Source organism: Aegilops tauschii, chromosome 3 (assembly GCF_002575655.3).
Source record: "Aegilops tauschii subsp. strangulata cultivar AL8/78 chromosome 3, Aet v6.0, whole genome shotgun sequence".
Taxonomy (NCBI): domain Eukaryota; kingdom Viridiplantae; phylum Streptophyta; class Magnoliopsida; order Poales; family Poaceae; genus Aegilops; species Aegilops tauschii.
In genome coordinates this window covers 66,212,598-66,228,994 of record NC_053037.3, presented here as the reverse complement: position 1 = coordinate 66,228,994, position 16,397 = coordinate 66,212,598, and the positions used below count along the sequence as shown (strand labels likewise).

At 44.0% G+C, this 16,397-nt stretch overlaps 1 protein-coding gene and 1 long non-coding RNA gene across 3 annotated transcripts; both read left to right on the top strand.

Moving 5' to 3' along the window:
• Positions 1 to 7,102: 7,102 nt before the first annotated feature.
• LOC109776267 (NAC domain-containing protein 75) lies at positions 7,103 to 12,882 on the top strand. 2 transcript variants are annotated; one of them, XM_020334923.4, is made up of 7 exons: positions 7,103 to 7,221; positions 7,315 to 7,483; positions 7,624 to 7,801; positions 8,318 to 8,907; positions 9,639 to 9,893; positions 10,814 to 10,912; positions 12,254 to 12,882. In XM_020334923.4, exons 2-7 carry the CDS (start codon positions 7,370 to 7,372, stop codon positions 12,332 to 12,334), a joined length of 1,317 nt encoding a protein of 438 aa, XP_020190512.1. In that variant the 5' UTR covers positions 7,103 to 7,221; positions 7,315 to 7,369; the 3' UTR covers positions 12,335 to 12,882. The 2 variants fall into 2 exon arrangements, with proteins under 2 accessions (XP_020190512.1, XP_020190511.1); XM_020334922.4 differs by having other exon boundaries at positions 7,621 to 7,801.
• Positions 12,883 to 14,312: 1,430 nt separating this feature from the next.
• Positions 14,313 to 16,175, top strand: LOC120975353 (uncharacterized). Its single transcript, XR_005771133.3, has 2 exons — positions 14,313 to 14,545; positions 14,658 to 16,175. It is a non-coding gene; the product is annotated as an uncharacterized lncRNA (long non-coding RNA).
• The last annotated feature ends 222 nt before the right edge of the window (positions 16,176 to 16,397 follow it).

The window sequence follows — 16,397 nt, the reverse complement described above, 5'->3', positions numbered from 1 at the left end:
CCAGTCCCTTTGCAGTAGAAGCACTTAGTCTCAGGCTTAGGTACAGACTTGGGCTTCTTCACTTGAGTAGCAACTTGCTTGCCGTTCTTTTTGAAGTTCCCCTTCTTTCCTTTGCCCTTTTCTTGAAACTAGTGGTCTCGTCAACCATCAACACTTGATGTTTTTCTTGATTTCTACCTTCGTCGATTTCAGCATCACGAAGAGCTCGGGAATTACTTTCGTCATCCCTTGCATACTATAGTTCATCACGAAGTTCTACTAACTTGGTGATGGTGACTAGAGAATTCTATCAATCACTATTTTATCTGGAAGATTAACTCCCACTTGATTCAAGCGATTGTAGTACCCGGACAATCTGAGCACATGCTCACTAGTTGAGCGATTCTCCTCCATCTTTTAGCTATAGAACTTGTTGGAGACTTCATATCTCTCAACTCGGGTATTTGCTTGAAATATTAACTTCAACTCTTGGAACATCTCATATGGTCCATGACGTTCAAAACGTCTTTGAAGTCCCGATTCTAAGCCGTTAAGCATGGTGCACTAAACTATCAAGTAGTCATCATATTGAGCTAGCCAAACATTCATAACGTCTGCATCTGCTCCTGCAATAGGTCTGTCACCTAGCGGTGCATCAAGGACATAATTTTCCTGTGCAGCAATGAGGATAATCCTCAGATCACGGATCCAATCCGCATCTTTGCTACTAACATCTTTCAACATAATTTTTCTCTAGGAACATATCAAAAATAAACACAGGGAAGCAACAACGTGAGCTATTGATCTATAACATAATTTGCAAAATATCAGGTACTAAGTTCATGATAAATTCAAGTTCAATTAATCATATTACTTATGAACTCCCACTTAGATAGACATCCCTCTAATCCTCTAAGTGATCACGTGATCCATATCAACTAAACCATGTCCGATCATCACGTGAGATGGAGTAGTTTCAACGGTGAACATCAATATGTTGATCATATCTACTATATGATTCACGCTCGACCTTTCGGTCTCCGTGTTCCGTGGCCATATCTGTTATATGCTAGGCTCGTCAAGTTTAACCTGAGTATTCCGCGTGTGCAACTGTTTTGTACCCGTTGTATTTGAACGTAGAGCCTATCACACCCGATCATCACGTGGTGTCTCAGCACGAAGAACTTTCGCAACGGTGCATACTCAGGGAGAACACTTATACTTTGATAATTTAGTGAAGGATCATCTTATAATGCTACCGTCAAACAAAGCAAGATAAGATGCATAAAGGATTAACATCACATGCAATCAATATAAGTGATATGATATGGCCATCATCATCTTGTGCTTGTGATCTCCATCTCCGAAGCACCGTGCTTGATCACCATCGTCACCGGATCGACACCTTGATCTCCATCATAGTATCGTTGTCGTCTCGCCAAATAATTGCTTTTACGACTATCGCTACCGCTTAGTGATAAAGTAAAACTATTACATGATGATTGCATCTCATACAATAAAGCGACAACCATATGGCTCCTGCTAGTTGCCGATAACTCGGTTACAAAACATGATCATCTCATACAACAAAATATATCACATCATGTCTTGACCATATCACATCACAACATGCCCTGCAAAAACAAGTTAGACGTCCTGTACTTTGTTGTTGCAAGTTTTATGTGGCTGCTACGGGCTTAGCAAGAACCGTTCTTACCTACGCATCAAAACCACAACGATAGTTTGTCAAGTTGGTGCTGTTTTAACCTTCGCAAGGACCGGGCGTAGCCACACTCGGTTCAACTAAAGTGAGAGAGACAGACACCCGCCAGTCACCTTTAAGCAACGAGTGCTCGCAACGGTGAAACCAGTCTCGCGTAAGCGTACGCGTATTGTCGGTCTGGGCCGCTTCATCTCACAATACCGCTGAACCAAAGTATGACATGCTGGTAAGCAGTATGACTTATATCGCCCACAACTCACTTGTGTTCTACTCGTGCATAGCATCAACGCATAAAACCAGGCTCGGATGCCACTGATGGGGAACGTAGTAATTTCAAAAAATTTCCTACGCACACGCAAGATCATGGTGATGCATAGCAACGAGAGGGGAGAGTGTTGTCCACGTACCCTCGTAGACCGACAGCGGAAGCGTTATCACAACGCGGTTGATGTAGTCGTACGTCTTCACAATCCGACCGATCAAGTACCGAACGCACGACACCTCCAAGTTCTACACACGTTCAGCTCGATGACGTCCCTCGAACTCCGATCCAGCCGAGTGTTGAGGGAGAGTTTCGTCAGCACGACGGCGTGGTGACGATGATGATGTTCCACCGACGCAGGGCTTCGCCTAAGCTCCGCAACGGTATTATCGAGGTGTAATATGGTGGAGGGGGGCACCGCACACGGCTAAGAATATCGTATATCAAGTGTGTCCATGGGGTGCCCCTGCCCCCGTATATAAAGGAGCAAGGGAGGAGGAGGCCGGCCCTAGGAGGGGGCGCACCAAGTGTGGAGTCCTACTAGGACTCCCTAGTCCTAGTAGGATTCCACCTCCCATATGGAATAGGAAAAGAGGAAGGGAAAAAGAGAAGGAAGGAAGGGGGCGCCCCCCTTCCCTAGTCCAATTCGGACCAGACCAAGGGGAGGGGTGCGGCCACCCTTGAGGCCCTTTTCCTTCTTTCCCGTATGGCCCAATAAGGCCCAATACATATTCCCGTAACTCTCCGGTACTCCGAAAAATACCCGAATCACTCGGAACCTTTCCGAAGTCCGAATATAGTCGTCCAATATATCGATCTTTACATCTCGACCATTTCGAGACTCCTCGTCATGTCCCCGATCTCATCCGGGACTCCGAACTCCTTCGGTACATCAACATACATAAACTCATAATAAAACTATCATCGTAACTTTAAGCGTGCGGACCCTACGGGTTCGAGAACTATGTAGACATGACCGAGACACATCTCCGGTCAATAACCAATAGCAGGACCTAGATGCCCATATTGGCTCCCACATATTCTACGAAGATCTTTATCGGTCAGACCGCATAACAACATACGTTGTTCCCTTTGTCACCGGTATGTTACTTGCCCGAGATTTGATCGTCGGTATCTCGATACCTAGTTCAATCTCGTTACCGGCAAGTCTCTTTACTCGTTCCGTAATACATCATCCCGCAACTAACTCATTAGTCACAATGCTTGCAAGGCTTTATAGTGATGTGCATTACCGAGTGGGCCCAGAGATACCTCTCCGACAATCGGAGTGACAAATCCTAATCTCGAAATACGCAAACCCAACAAGTACCTTTGGAGACACCTGTAGAGCACCTTTATAATCACCCATTTACGTTGTGACGTTTGGTAGCACACAAAGTGTTCCTCCGGTAAACGGGAGTTGCATAATCTCATAGTCATAGGAACATGTATAAGTCATGAAGAAAGCAATAGCAACATACTAAACGATCGAGTGCTAAGCTAACGGAATGGGTCAAGTCAATCACGTCATTCTCCTAATGAGGTGATCTCGTTAATCAAATGACAACTCATCTCTATGGCTAGGAAACATAACCATCTTTGATTAACGAGCTAGTCAAGTAGAGGCATACTAGTGACACTCTGTTTGTCTATGTATTCACACATGTATTATGTTTCCGGTTAATACAATTCTAGCATGAATAATAAACATTTATCATGATATAAGGAAATAAATAATAACTTTATTATTGCCTCTAGGGCATATTTCCTTCACCTAATATAAATAATTGAAGGCTATAATATTGATTGAGAGGCTCCTACAATTTATTTACAGTCAGTGGGCTAAGGGAAATATCATTTGGCCTATTAGTGGAGAGCTAATAGGCCTTGAAGGGCCATTTAGGGATGGCACCCCTATTTTAGCATATTAGAGAAGCTAAGGGGGTGCAGAGGAGGTGGAGAAGGACTCTTCCTTGGTCACGACCCAAGGGAGGGTTTTCCCTCCTCCAAGTCGTCCTAGCCCCTCCCTCCACCTATATATATGTTACGGTGCGCCCCCTTTGAGGCACATAGGTTCTCCCTTGATCTCGGTGCCCCCTGTCTCTAGTTCTAGTTTTTTTATCTAGACTTGATCTAGATTAGAGCAGTTCTAGTTCTCTCTAATCCTCATAATAGAGAAGTCCTGTGAGTTTCTCTTCTCCGTTATCTAATTCTCCGGCAACGATCAGCTCTTAACGGTGAAGCGTTGTCGGATCGTGAAGCATGTACGCTTGCAATCTATAGAGAGGATGTGGTTTCGGTCTTCAGTTTGAGGGATCGTTCGTGAACGGTTCGAGGGACTTCATCAACGATGTACACCAACTCTTCTTCCGTGAAACTCGTTGGTACCGATCCGATCTAAACCTCTATATGCATCTTCATAGTGTTCCTATAACGTGATCTTAGGACAAATTTTTTGTTTTCTACTACGGTTCCCAACAATATGAATACACCCGAGTTCATGCCTGAGAGCCTTGGCAAAGAACAAAACCTCTTAAGTCTTAGAAGCCATCAACCACGGGTATCGGCGGCTAGCCTCCGTGGTCCTAAGATGCCCGGATACACCCAAGTGAAGGGCAATACTGGTGCATCCTCCATGGGTCATGATCTGAATCCCGAGCAAGGGACGTATGTCGTCATGACTCGAGTCTCGCTTCTGGAAGGAGATGCAAGTGTGCTCCTATAAAAAAAACAAGCTGAGATCAACCACGTCGATCCCTCAAGCATCACTCAGGACTCCAATGAAATTTATGATCTGCCCCACAATGAGCCACTGGCCAGATCCCCTAGTTGGCAACAACAAGATATCAACGAGCCTTACCTGTTATTAGCTCCTCACCACAACACCCTGACCCGACAAAGTGGCTGTCATCCGACTTACTCTTTCTCTTTTGTCTTCTTTGTTTTGCAAGGATCTGGTAAGTCCCGAGCAATCTCTTGGTGATAGACCGGTCGACACTCAAGGGCTACTACCGAGAATAAATCGACTGGACTGTGAGACCCTTGGGAGACCAAAGCAAGACCCCTTTCATCGGGCCAAGCCAACTACCTGAGCCTAGTATCCGGGTGGACGACTTCGTCGCCCTATGGTGCTTGGGGAAGATAGCCAACAGACACAGGGCCTGGACCGAGCCAGCGCACTGGGACGAGCTCACCTTGGTCCAGCCCAGAGATGTAACCCTAGCTTTTCTTGATTATATAAAGGCAAGTACGAAGGGTACGAAAGGCATCCAAGACATTCTAAATCATCCTAGAGCTAAGGTTCTCACCTACCACCATATCCTTCCTCTCCGCCACAGGCCGAGAGCTTGCAAACCAAGTAGCCGATTTCTCTGATGATCCTCCCGGTCGTTGGTGAGTACTCGAGCAATACAATCACAAAAGGCAGGGGTCTTACCTCCTCCTAGAGGGCATGGACATGGGTAAATTCCCTGTCTCGCGTCTTACCATCTTCATCTACTGCTCACACCCCCCTCGAACAAATACGTCATCGCTCGATGAAGCTGCCAGTCTTGAAGCACCAATAGCAGGGCGGACACATGGGACGCTTGATATATACATGATAGGTGGTGGACATGACATAAGCGGTCTATATATAGAAACCACCTTGAGTACTTCCGAGATGGAGGTGGTTTCTGACAGGGGGTGCCTCCAATGGTGCCATTGGAGTGGAGGCGGTTTTTTGTTTTGGGAATCACCCTTATTTGAGGCGCTATTGATTTTAACACTCAGAACTACCTCTGTGGACCACGTTTAGAGTCTACTTTTGTACTAGTATGAGATCATGGTGGGATTTACCGTGCGATGATATCCCGTGCATGGATTCGCTGTCCCCATTGGTCTGAGGTTTGTGCCACATTTTATGGATTAGGCATTTTTATCGCGTTTTAGAGTGTTGCACTAGTTTTTGTTCTTTCAAAATGTACCACAAAATCTAATCCGAAACGAGCGCACTCTTATTTGTTGGTACACGAGGAAACATTATGATACACTTTTGAACAAGGAAAAAAATCCAACAAAACATTACGTAACACACTCTGAAATAAGATAATCATGAATCTAAAAAACCGACATATGGTAGATACATGCAGGGAATGTCACATGTACGATAGAAAACCCCCCTCTCCTGTCATGCTCTTCTATGGGGGAGGCCAAGCTCCGGGCTTTCATCAAGGGCCTCCGTGTGGCGTGGGCTTATTTTCCGCCTACTATTCTTGAGGCCGACATTTCGTCTATTCAACGTTGTCTTTCTGACGTTCCTTTGATAAACTTGGATGAGATTTAAGAAAGATGTTTTGACAGAGTATGTGCTGGGTCAAAATCAGTAGGAATGTTTTTCTTTTCTTTTTTGCGGGGAGAAAATCAGTAGGAATGTTAATGGGGTCGTCCATGGGATTGCTATGTTATTATATATGAGTTGAGGTGTGTTGAACGACGTAGTTCCTGCGTGAATGTTATGCTCAGCTATGATCGTCAGAATGTTGGTTAGGTGATAATATAAGTGGCTTTCAAAAGAAATTATGATTGTTAGAATTATGTTTCCGTTTGAGATGCATGGCAAGGCTACCCCTCGTTGAGCCTACTATAGTTGCTAGGCTGCTAGGTAGCCTCCATTCGTAGGGGGCTTTAAGCTCACCCTTCTCTTTCTTTCCTTCTGCGTGTGAGTGAGTGCAGTACAGTGTGTGGAATCTGCAGTAACAGCTGTGGTGTGTGGTGTGCGGTGTGGCGGTACAGCACTTCTTCTTGCCTTTTGCTTTTGGTTGATTTTAACACCAGCTTAGCTTGCTAACCATCTCAAGTCCCATAAAACATACATGCATCAACGCTAAGCATCTTACTGATGGTGCATATGTGCACTGTCATCGCATCATCTTATATTACAGCGAGCCGTCCCATCAAAAAATTAGTGATAGTTAATCTTACAGCCAGATTAACCTGTCAGCGTGTGTATGCTGCGTACTACGTGTTGGGTGAGAGAGGAGGAAAAGCGAGAGAAGCTAAGGGGCGGGGCCCTTTAACTTTTCCTCAAGGGGCTGGGTGTGGCTTGAGTTAAAGCGGCCGAGGAAATTCTGCCCTCTCTCCTATTAAAACTGGTGAAAGCGGCAGGCTGCCTGCCTCGATTTTTTTATATCTACGCCCCCTCCCCCTCACTCGTTTGCTCTCGATCTCCTTCCTTCCTCGCTCCCCTACTCCCTCCAACTCTACCCGCCCCCCCTCGGTTCGCTCACCGGCCTCAGTTTCTCGCCGTATTTTCGATCTCATCGGCATGCTCTCTCGCGTTCTGAATTCTGCTCGCCTTGGTCCCTTGCAGCGGGCGCGCGCATGCATGGACACCGTCTCCGGCGGCCGCGCGTGAACCAGGAGACATGAACAGGGGTCACATCAGCAGCTCGGAGCTCATCGACGCCAAGCTCGAGGAACACCGGATCTCCACCGCCAGGCACTGCCCCAACTGCCGCCACAAGCTCGACTGCAAACCGGTATGCATATGTCAATTTCTTCTTCTTTTGCGTTTTTTGCACCTCGGTGGTGCTAGCCACTGGGTGCACATTAGGGTTCTTTGAATGGTGCAATTCCGCATATAGTTTTGATGGAATTAACCGGTGTCAACTGCAAGAAGGATTGGTTGGGGCTACCGGCTGGCGTCAAGTTCGATCCGACGGACCAGGAGCTGATCGAGCACCTCGAGGCCAAGGTGAGGGAAGAAGGCTCGAGATCTCACCCTCTCATCGATGAGTTTATACCCACCATAGACGGCGAGGACGGCATATGCTACACACATCCTGAAAAACTTCCAGGTGAGACACTATTCGAGATGGCTAGCTAGACAACTATGCTAGCCATGAACATAAATATTAATTACACATGTATGTATATTCCTTGCTTTTCTTGCAAACTTTAGCTTTGCTTTCCATGGGGTGATCGGTATATCATATGTTGGGATCATGTATTTCGTCATAAATTGTGAGGGTTGTGGTTCGATTTGGGATATGGCATATATTCCCTCGTTGTTCTTGATGTGCTCTAGCGCCCCCTCTACTCCTGGTGTTCTCAACATGTGCTCTTGGGTATATGCAGAGAGAATTATCATTGTTTATGGAAAGTTGTGCCTAGTCTCTCATATCTCTCTCTCCTCTCTATGTCATGATGGTAAGATGCTTCTGAAGTTTCCAAATAGGTTTCTTTCCTACCTTTTACATGCCTTCTCTTTTCCAGAGGTTTGTTGCATCTGCCAAGAGAACACTGGCCACCCACCCACACACTCGTACGTGCTCATACTGACTGTTAATTTCTGCATCTGTGGTCATGAGCAGGTGTGACAATGGACGGCCTAAGCAAGCATTTCTTCCATCGCCCTTCCAAGGCGTACACGACAGGCACGAGGAAGCGGCGCAAGATACAGACGGAGTGCGATGTGCATAAAGGAGAGACGAGGTGGCACAAGACCGGCAAGACCCGACCAGTGATGGCCAATGGCCGGCAGAAGGGCTGCAAGAAGATCCTGGTGCTCTACACCAACTTCGGCAAGCACCGCAAGCCCGAGAAAACCAACTGGGTGATGCACCAGTACCATCTCGGAGACCTCGAGGAAGAGAAGGAGGGGGAGCTCGTCGTCTGCAAGATCTTCTACCAAACGCAGCCCAGGCAGTGCAGCTGGTCCGCCTCCTCAGACCGTGGAGGTGCCGGTGGCGCGGTGGCCATTGCCGCCGCGGCGGCAGTGACGGTGCAGGAGCAGCGTATGAGGGACAGCGGCAGCGGCAGCTCCTCGTCGAGGGACCACGAGGCCTTGTCGGCAACGTCGTACCCGGCTGGGTATGCCATGGCGGCCGCCGTCGAGATGCAGCACTTGAAACACTCCGGCGACCATTTCAGCTTCGCGCCTTTCAGGAAGAGCTTCGAGGAGGTAACTAGACATTCTTTCGTCTCTCCGTCTCGCCACATCGTTGGTTTGCTTAGATCTACACTACTGTATGTCGATATAGCTAACGCTGCCGGTAGGTCCAGGAGCACATCATGCAGATCACGCGAAAGTACGGTTTGCTCGGTTGGTCCGAGCATTCCCATGCACGCACGCATGCATGCCGCTACAGTTTCGAGTTACGGATGTAGTAGATCGATGGTTTCTGTTCGGTTAGTTTAGTTGCCTGTCGATCGCGTGCGTATGCATGGATGGGCTGCTGTTCGATCGGGTAGCTGACCTAATCCTATTGTGTGTAGGATCGATGGGCTCGCCAGTGCAGAGCAAAAGCTGAGCTTGGCTACATGCATGCATATGCACATCACACAGCATGGGAGAGGGTCGCCGGTCCTTTTAATTAGTTCGAGCCTCACATCATTTTACTCAAACTGCAAGCAACGCTAGCTAGAAACCATCCACACCCACCGTGAAAGCAAGAAGTGCCAGCAAGTTTCTTTTCAATAGTTGATAGATGCGTCCCATTCTCTCCTACCTAAGAGAAAAAATAGATTTCCAGAAAGCTCAAACGCGCATGTAACAGCATAACTGAAAGGGAGCACGAATTGATGAGTGAGATATAAAGGAGACTAGCCATCTAGATTTTTTTTTAAATATGTAAATATAAGAAAATATACGAAGATATACATTTTCGGCATTCATTTCTGTGTGTTGAACAGGTTGGTATAGGTGCTGATCAGGTGCCGTCCGATCAGCTTGGGCGATCAGAGCATCAGCAGCATGCCGGTCAGGAACAACAGCCTCACCGGCCGGAGCTTGCAACAACGGCCGTGCCTGCCACGTCCTTCCTGATCAGTAGGCCGACGAACCCCATCTCAGCTACAGTTCCGCCGCCGTTGCAGCACACTTCTGTCGTGCTCGACCATGATCAGTTTCACGTGCCAGCAATTTTTCTCCACCACGACAAATTTCAGGTGATTCCATCCTGCTAGCTTGTACACATTCATCTGGAATATATATGATGCTTGTATATATTCTTGAGTAACTGAGCTCTCCAATGCAAGTTTGCAACCACCGTATGAACGCATGTGTTTATTCACATTGAGGGAACAAAAATGTAACTAGTTATGTGCTTCTTGTCTACACAAATTTAGGCACTTACCGGCTTGCTAACAACTGAAAAACACTTATTATCCCCCCAATCTAACATCCATTTTCTTTCTCAAGATTTCACATCAATTCATATATGGGATTCTCAAGCTAGGTTGGCTAGTGTATATACAATCTAGAAATTACTTAAAAGCACAACTAAAATGTCATAACTAGTCCTTTTGTTTTGCAGTTGAAAGGTATTTTCATAAATTTACACAAATAAACCAGCCTATGTAAAATGATATTGTGTTTTTAAAACATGGGTAGATTGTTTCATAGAATTTCTGAACACACACGGTTACTATATATGTAATTTTCATGGTACGGCACACATATATGTTCCACCAACTTTATGCCGTGTAATTTATGGTGGAAGATGCATTGCAACTTTTTACAAAAATATATATAGAGAGGATACACAATTTTAGAAGGATTCTTTGTGTTGTAGCATATTCAGCTTTCTAGGTTGATTATAAGCATAGCATGAGAAACCACTTGTATTTTAAAGTACACTAAACTATGGTGCTCTATAATTCCGTCCTTCACGGATGGAACCATTTGGAATTTATGGAAAATGTTTGTTTCATCTAACGATGTTAATGCAATACCAGCTTATTTGTTTATATCCTTCCTAAGTTTTCAGTTAAGTCAAATATACTATATCTTTATAGTCTCTTTACCTTTTTTTCTCTTTACTAAAAGAACGCTTTAGTTACTGTTTCATTCAACATTATTACCACAGAACATGCAACAACAGCAACAGCACCAGCAAAAGATTGACCGCAGGTCTGCTGGCTTGGAAGAACTGGTAATGGGGTGCACGTCTACATGCACAAAAGGAGTAAGTAACCTCCATTACTTGTTTTTGTTTTGCCTCCTATGCGTGTATGAAAACTGATAAGAAAAACATAACAACGTAATTAACGTACCAGCGATGATGTGCTATATGTTTGCGAGTCCGGACACTGTGGTTTCTTATAATGGAAATCGAAGAGGGTGCTCTCTTTATAAAAATAAAAATTAAAAAAACTAACCAGCATGTATACATGTAACCTATGAGTTGCATGTGACATTTTGGCATGGTTTAAGCTAAGCACATTAATCAGTCCCTAATAAGTTAATCCACATTCGGTTATCTTGATCCATATACTCCTAGATATAGGTGGGAAAGCTGCAAGTTGCGTGGTAGAGGGCATAAAAAAGAAAGACTGCCCCAGGGTGGCCTGAGAGGAAACTTCAGTGTGGGGCCTTGCAGTTTCTTTGTCCCCGGGCCGTAGGAGTACTGTGGAACAAGGCCTTCAGCATGACAGCTTTTTATCCCATTTGTTTCCTATTTATAAATTCGCCATTTTAGGCGCTTTTACAGCATGCAAGCCAACAAAATCGAGAGAGAGCTTTGGTGCTGCTCCTAGCTAGTGAGATAGAAGAGACATCATGAATATATGCAAACAAGGACCACCCTTTGCTTTGCTTTCGAGTGCATGCCAAAGGGAAGGGGTGCCCAAAGACCAACGTAAAAAACAAGGCCACACTTTCCTGCTTTCATCACCATATAGCTAGCCGAAAATGAGAGCTTTTACTCCGTGTCGGTCGCCCGGCCTTCTTGTTTTCCAGACTACTACATGTCCTAGAGTTGTTTACCATTAGCTCTTGTGAAAAGAGCAAAGTAACACGGGGCACTTGTTCTTTCTCTCTTTTTTCCATGAACCGATTCACATTGAACCATGCATGCATGAACTTGCATGGCATTTGTTATCATTGATCTGTTCGTTTTGTCCTACTACAGTTCATGGAGATAGTCTTGTCAAGGTATCAACTCAGATATAGAGTACATGGTTCTTGCCTGCAAACTGTAAAAAAATCCAGCCCCCAGCCCCCACCACCACCACTACAAAGAAAAAACTGTAAATATTCCAACAGAACAAACTGCTTTCTTATCTCCTCACGTGTAATCCAGCTCTGCCATGTATCTTTTCTCACTTGAACCTTGATATCTTCTGGAGCTTAAATGTTATGGTAGACAGTTGGATCCATATATGCACAATGTTGATTATTATTATTTTGTATCCACTGACATGCATGTATCCTTCTCTCTTTCAAGTACCGTAGCTTTCTCATTTGAATCAATGTTGCACTTCACTGGGGTTGTTCCTTTTTGACCACTTTTCCTATTCTACCGCAGGAGACTTCGATTCCTCACTCCCAAGAGACAGAATGGCCTTACCCATACTGGCCTCCTCACAACCAAGATCATCATGGATAGTAGCAACAAGACTGGTAAATACCAGATTAAACAAAAGCAACCACGACCTCTTTCTCTAGCTAGTATGGTCTCTCCCTCCTCGAATATACGGTACTGCTTTCTTGGAGAATGCACTACTGTTAATTGGGAGAAGAACCGGGAGATCTCATAGATCTTGGTCTGTCAATGGGGGGAAAAGGATACAATTTAACTTTGCAAAGGTGTTGAGGGGAAAGAGGAGGAGAACGGTTGGGGGAAAGGCATTGTTGTGCTGACATCAGAATGGAGCCTGATCGAAGCATAACTAATGAACCTTAATCCAAGTTTGATTATAAGCACATAATTGTTTGTCACAACTTTTGATGTGCATTAGATATTTTTCAATTGTAAAAAGTAATACTGTTTGCATGTACATTAACGTTGTTTTTTCGCTTAGTTTGAGACGCCTTCTTTTTCTTTTAGTGACACGAAAATTGTTTAGTTTTAATTGCTTACTGTTACTTTACTTTGTAACGAGTTGGATTCACATTCCAAATTGTTTCCAAGGAATAAATTTATGTTGATATATATATTGTTTATGCTGACTTATGCACTACCATATATACTTTTATTTTATTTTAGCGCTCCAGACATATACAATATCTTTGCAAAAAAAAAGACATGTACAATATGTATGTCGTATACTTACTGCTGCACGCTAATTTGGTTGTGAACTGAACTCTACTCTCTACACTAAAAACTGTTCATATGCATAGCCACAAAAGACCGTTAATCCATTATTAGTATTGCATGTTAGTTTCAGAAATACAATAATTTAGGATTGGTCAAAAGGTATTTAGCCGACCATTATTTTCCTAAAAATACTGTTAATCCAGTGTTTTATTACATGTTAGATTCACAAAATATAAGTAACAAAAAACAGTAATCTATAGGTGTCCCATAACCCCATTCAAAAAGAAAGGAACACCATGAACTAACTAACACTGCTTTGCTCTGTTATAATCTAATTAGATAATACATATGTGGTAGTTTCGTACAATTGTGTGTTGTATATCTCATTAATATAATATGTTAAAGTTAACTTTGTTCTTTTGCTCCATGGAGTATCATATATCCCTTGTTTTCTTTAGTGTGTAACATGAATATAATGTTGGTAGAAAAGTGCTATATATGTGCTTGTTTTAAGGATGTAGCTTGTGTGGATATCGTATCCATGGACATTATGTGTCATTGTTGTGCAAACATTTGAGAAATATAGGCATACGCATATTCGTGTATTTTGTCTTCTTGCTGCATGTAGAGCTCCCGTGGAATTCTTACGACCGAGCACTTGATACCCATTGCTGTACCAAGTTATTAAATTAATAAAACCCTAGACGGTATATATATATATATATATATATATATATATATATATATATATATATATATATATATATATATATATATATATATATATATATATATATATATATATAAAGTGTTGAGGAATCAACTTACATGCAATGAATAAAGCAAGCAAACATAAATATAAATAAATAAACACAATTTTGAACATTGAGGCCTTCGTCCACCCCTGCCATCAGACCGAAGAAGAAACAATGTCTGAAAGGGAAGCATGCCACTAGAGAACAAGCATGGCTTCTTCTACTCCCAGTTGGCTAGAAACTGACACAAAGTCGTTTGTCTCCAGAACCAAAGAATTCCCCTACCCTCTCTCACCGTCTTTAAGGATGCCATCGCATCAAAATGCTGGGCAGGTCACCCGAGCAGCACATGAACACACATGGCCATGTTGCCAAAGGGGAGAATGGTGAGCACGACCACCTCACCATGCAAGCTACCCACAGACATCGATGCCGCCAACGACAGAACCCACCTAGTAAGACACAAGCTTTATGACGATAACAACAAAAGAAGCCATGTGAAGAAAGGCAGGACATCACTACAAGCGTGATAGCGAGAACTCACAGAGACCCCAAGCTCTCATCACCACCACCATGTCACTGCGTCAGAGAGTGGAACCCTATCCCTTCTCGCACATCACCCCCCCCCTAACGCCTACGAACAAGGAGCACCCGGTCATGGAGAGCACAATGACTGAAGGAGGGCATCGTACCCACGACAAAATTACATCCCCATGAAAATTAGACCAAGCCAGCATCACCTTCCCTGCGTCCACACAACGATTCTCCCTCGCCCCACAGTCCTAAGACGAAGCCTCCAAGGAAGGTATGAATCTTCACAATCCAAGATATTATTTAGAAAATCGGGTGTATAAAAAATGACTAGGATATACAATATGAGTTTTTTCATCATCCATGAATCCAACCTTGTTTTGCAGAATTTAATGAGTCCCGGCCAAGGTATATAACCTGCCAAAGAAAAACCTAAGATTAGGTAAAAACAACAATGGCTCTGAGACCACGCGGTGCGCACAAAGTGTCATCATCGAGCATCTAAAGCCTAAAAGTTATCATATGTTCCCATCAATAAAAAAAATTCTAGTGTTTTACGGGCATCATTGGGTACTCTGCTTCATTCAAATGTATAAATATTTTTATGGAGTTTCTTTTAAGAGAGAAGACCAAGAGTGGACAATATATGTTTAGAATATACAAAATGGAATAGGTAAGATGGAGAAGATTTATTGACAGATAAGGTAAGAGGATAATAGGAAAGATAAGAATAAAACATACAAGCATGCATCCTAAAATTCTAATATATTCATATCAATAATACAACATGTGGCAATTGTAACATCCATACCAAAATACTACAATATTCATACCATAATTCTACTGCAAGAATCATAGGAAAATATCATAAACATATATAGCTATTTATTAGCAATATCCAACATGATACATAATAATATCATATAAAATGCATTACAAAATGAACATGTAGCAATTGTAATGTTCATAGAAAAATAACATGAACAATATATAGCCATTCCATAGCAATATCATATAAGATGACGGGGGAAACCCGACAGCAGGGCAGAGGCACCACGACAACAACACCACAATAACGATGTTGGGTCTATGCACACATATGGTGGCGCGTGAGACCCCGTTGGCAGGACATCATAGCACCACCACCAGAGTGGGACAAACTTGGGTAGTAGGTATCGTGGCACAACGCACGGCTGGATGGATGTCGACGATACACAACAACAAGACAATGTAGGGCGACTAAGTCGACAATGTCACGGCAAGGAGCAAGCATGGCACCGGGTAAAGGAGATGAGCATGGGCCGACGATGATGCACATGGGCGGGAGCGGCAAGGGATGAAGCATGTTGCGGCAAGGAGGGAACGTGCAACGTCGTGACGCGATGATAGATACAGATATGTGCGGCGGATTCGCGGCGGGAGGGAATGGAGCAAGGATAGGGAAGGTCAGGGAGGGTGTGGTAGTGTCGATGGGGTGGCCGACAACACGAAAGGCACACACGAGAGGTAGTCAACACGGGATGGATGTGATGGAGAGTTAGGGAGGTGGAACAGGGGTTGTAAAGTTATAAAAGCACATGTGGTTGTCACCACATATCGGTTGCTAGGTTGGGTTGGCCAATGGTGACCAGCCAAACTTTGCGACACCAGTGATAACCATCTGTAATGATTGGGTTACCAGCTTGTCGCCCGTCAGTATTTACATGCCAACATAGCCCAGACATGGTCATCACTGACCAGTCATGGCAGGCTGTCAATGCTAAGCTTTGGCACTAATGGTTGGTCACTGGTCACTCGCTGATCCATGTTTATGTGTCAGTGTTGGCGCTATTTTTAGCAGTGTTGATGCTTCATTGATACCCATGTTTCTATCTATATATGTAATATACTAACTAATTGATCGAGCATTGCAACCAGGGCATATATATTTTAGTGTTTCACATCAATTGTGTCTCATATACACCCTCCACCCACTATATACGCCTCCCCAATTCAATCTTGCCACCTATGTCGTTAGTTCATCTAGTCGCAGTCCCCCTTCCACTGCCACCCACACACATTTTGGATCTTAAAACATAATTGTGTAGTTATGTATATGAAGATTCCAGTTAGAAGAAAAAAACATA

Excerpts from the sequence above, each read along its gene's own strand:
- LOC109776267 (XM_020334922.4), top strand. The coding sequence starts at position 7,370 with ATGAACAGGGGTCACATCAGCAGCTCGGAGCTCATCGACGCCAAGCTC. Across the intron at positions 7,484-7,620 it reads ACAAGCTCGACTGCAAACCG|AAGGATTGGTTGGGGCTACC; the intron begins GTATGCATATGT and ends GTCAACTGCAAG. Across the intron at positions 10,913-12,253 it reads CGTCTACATGCACAAAAGGA|GAGACTTCGATTCCTCACTC; the intron begins GTAAGTAACCTC and ends ATTCTACCGCAG.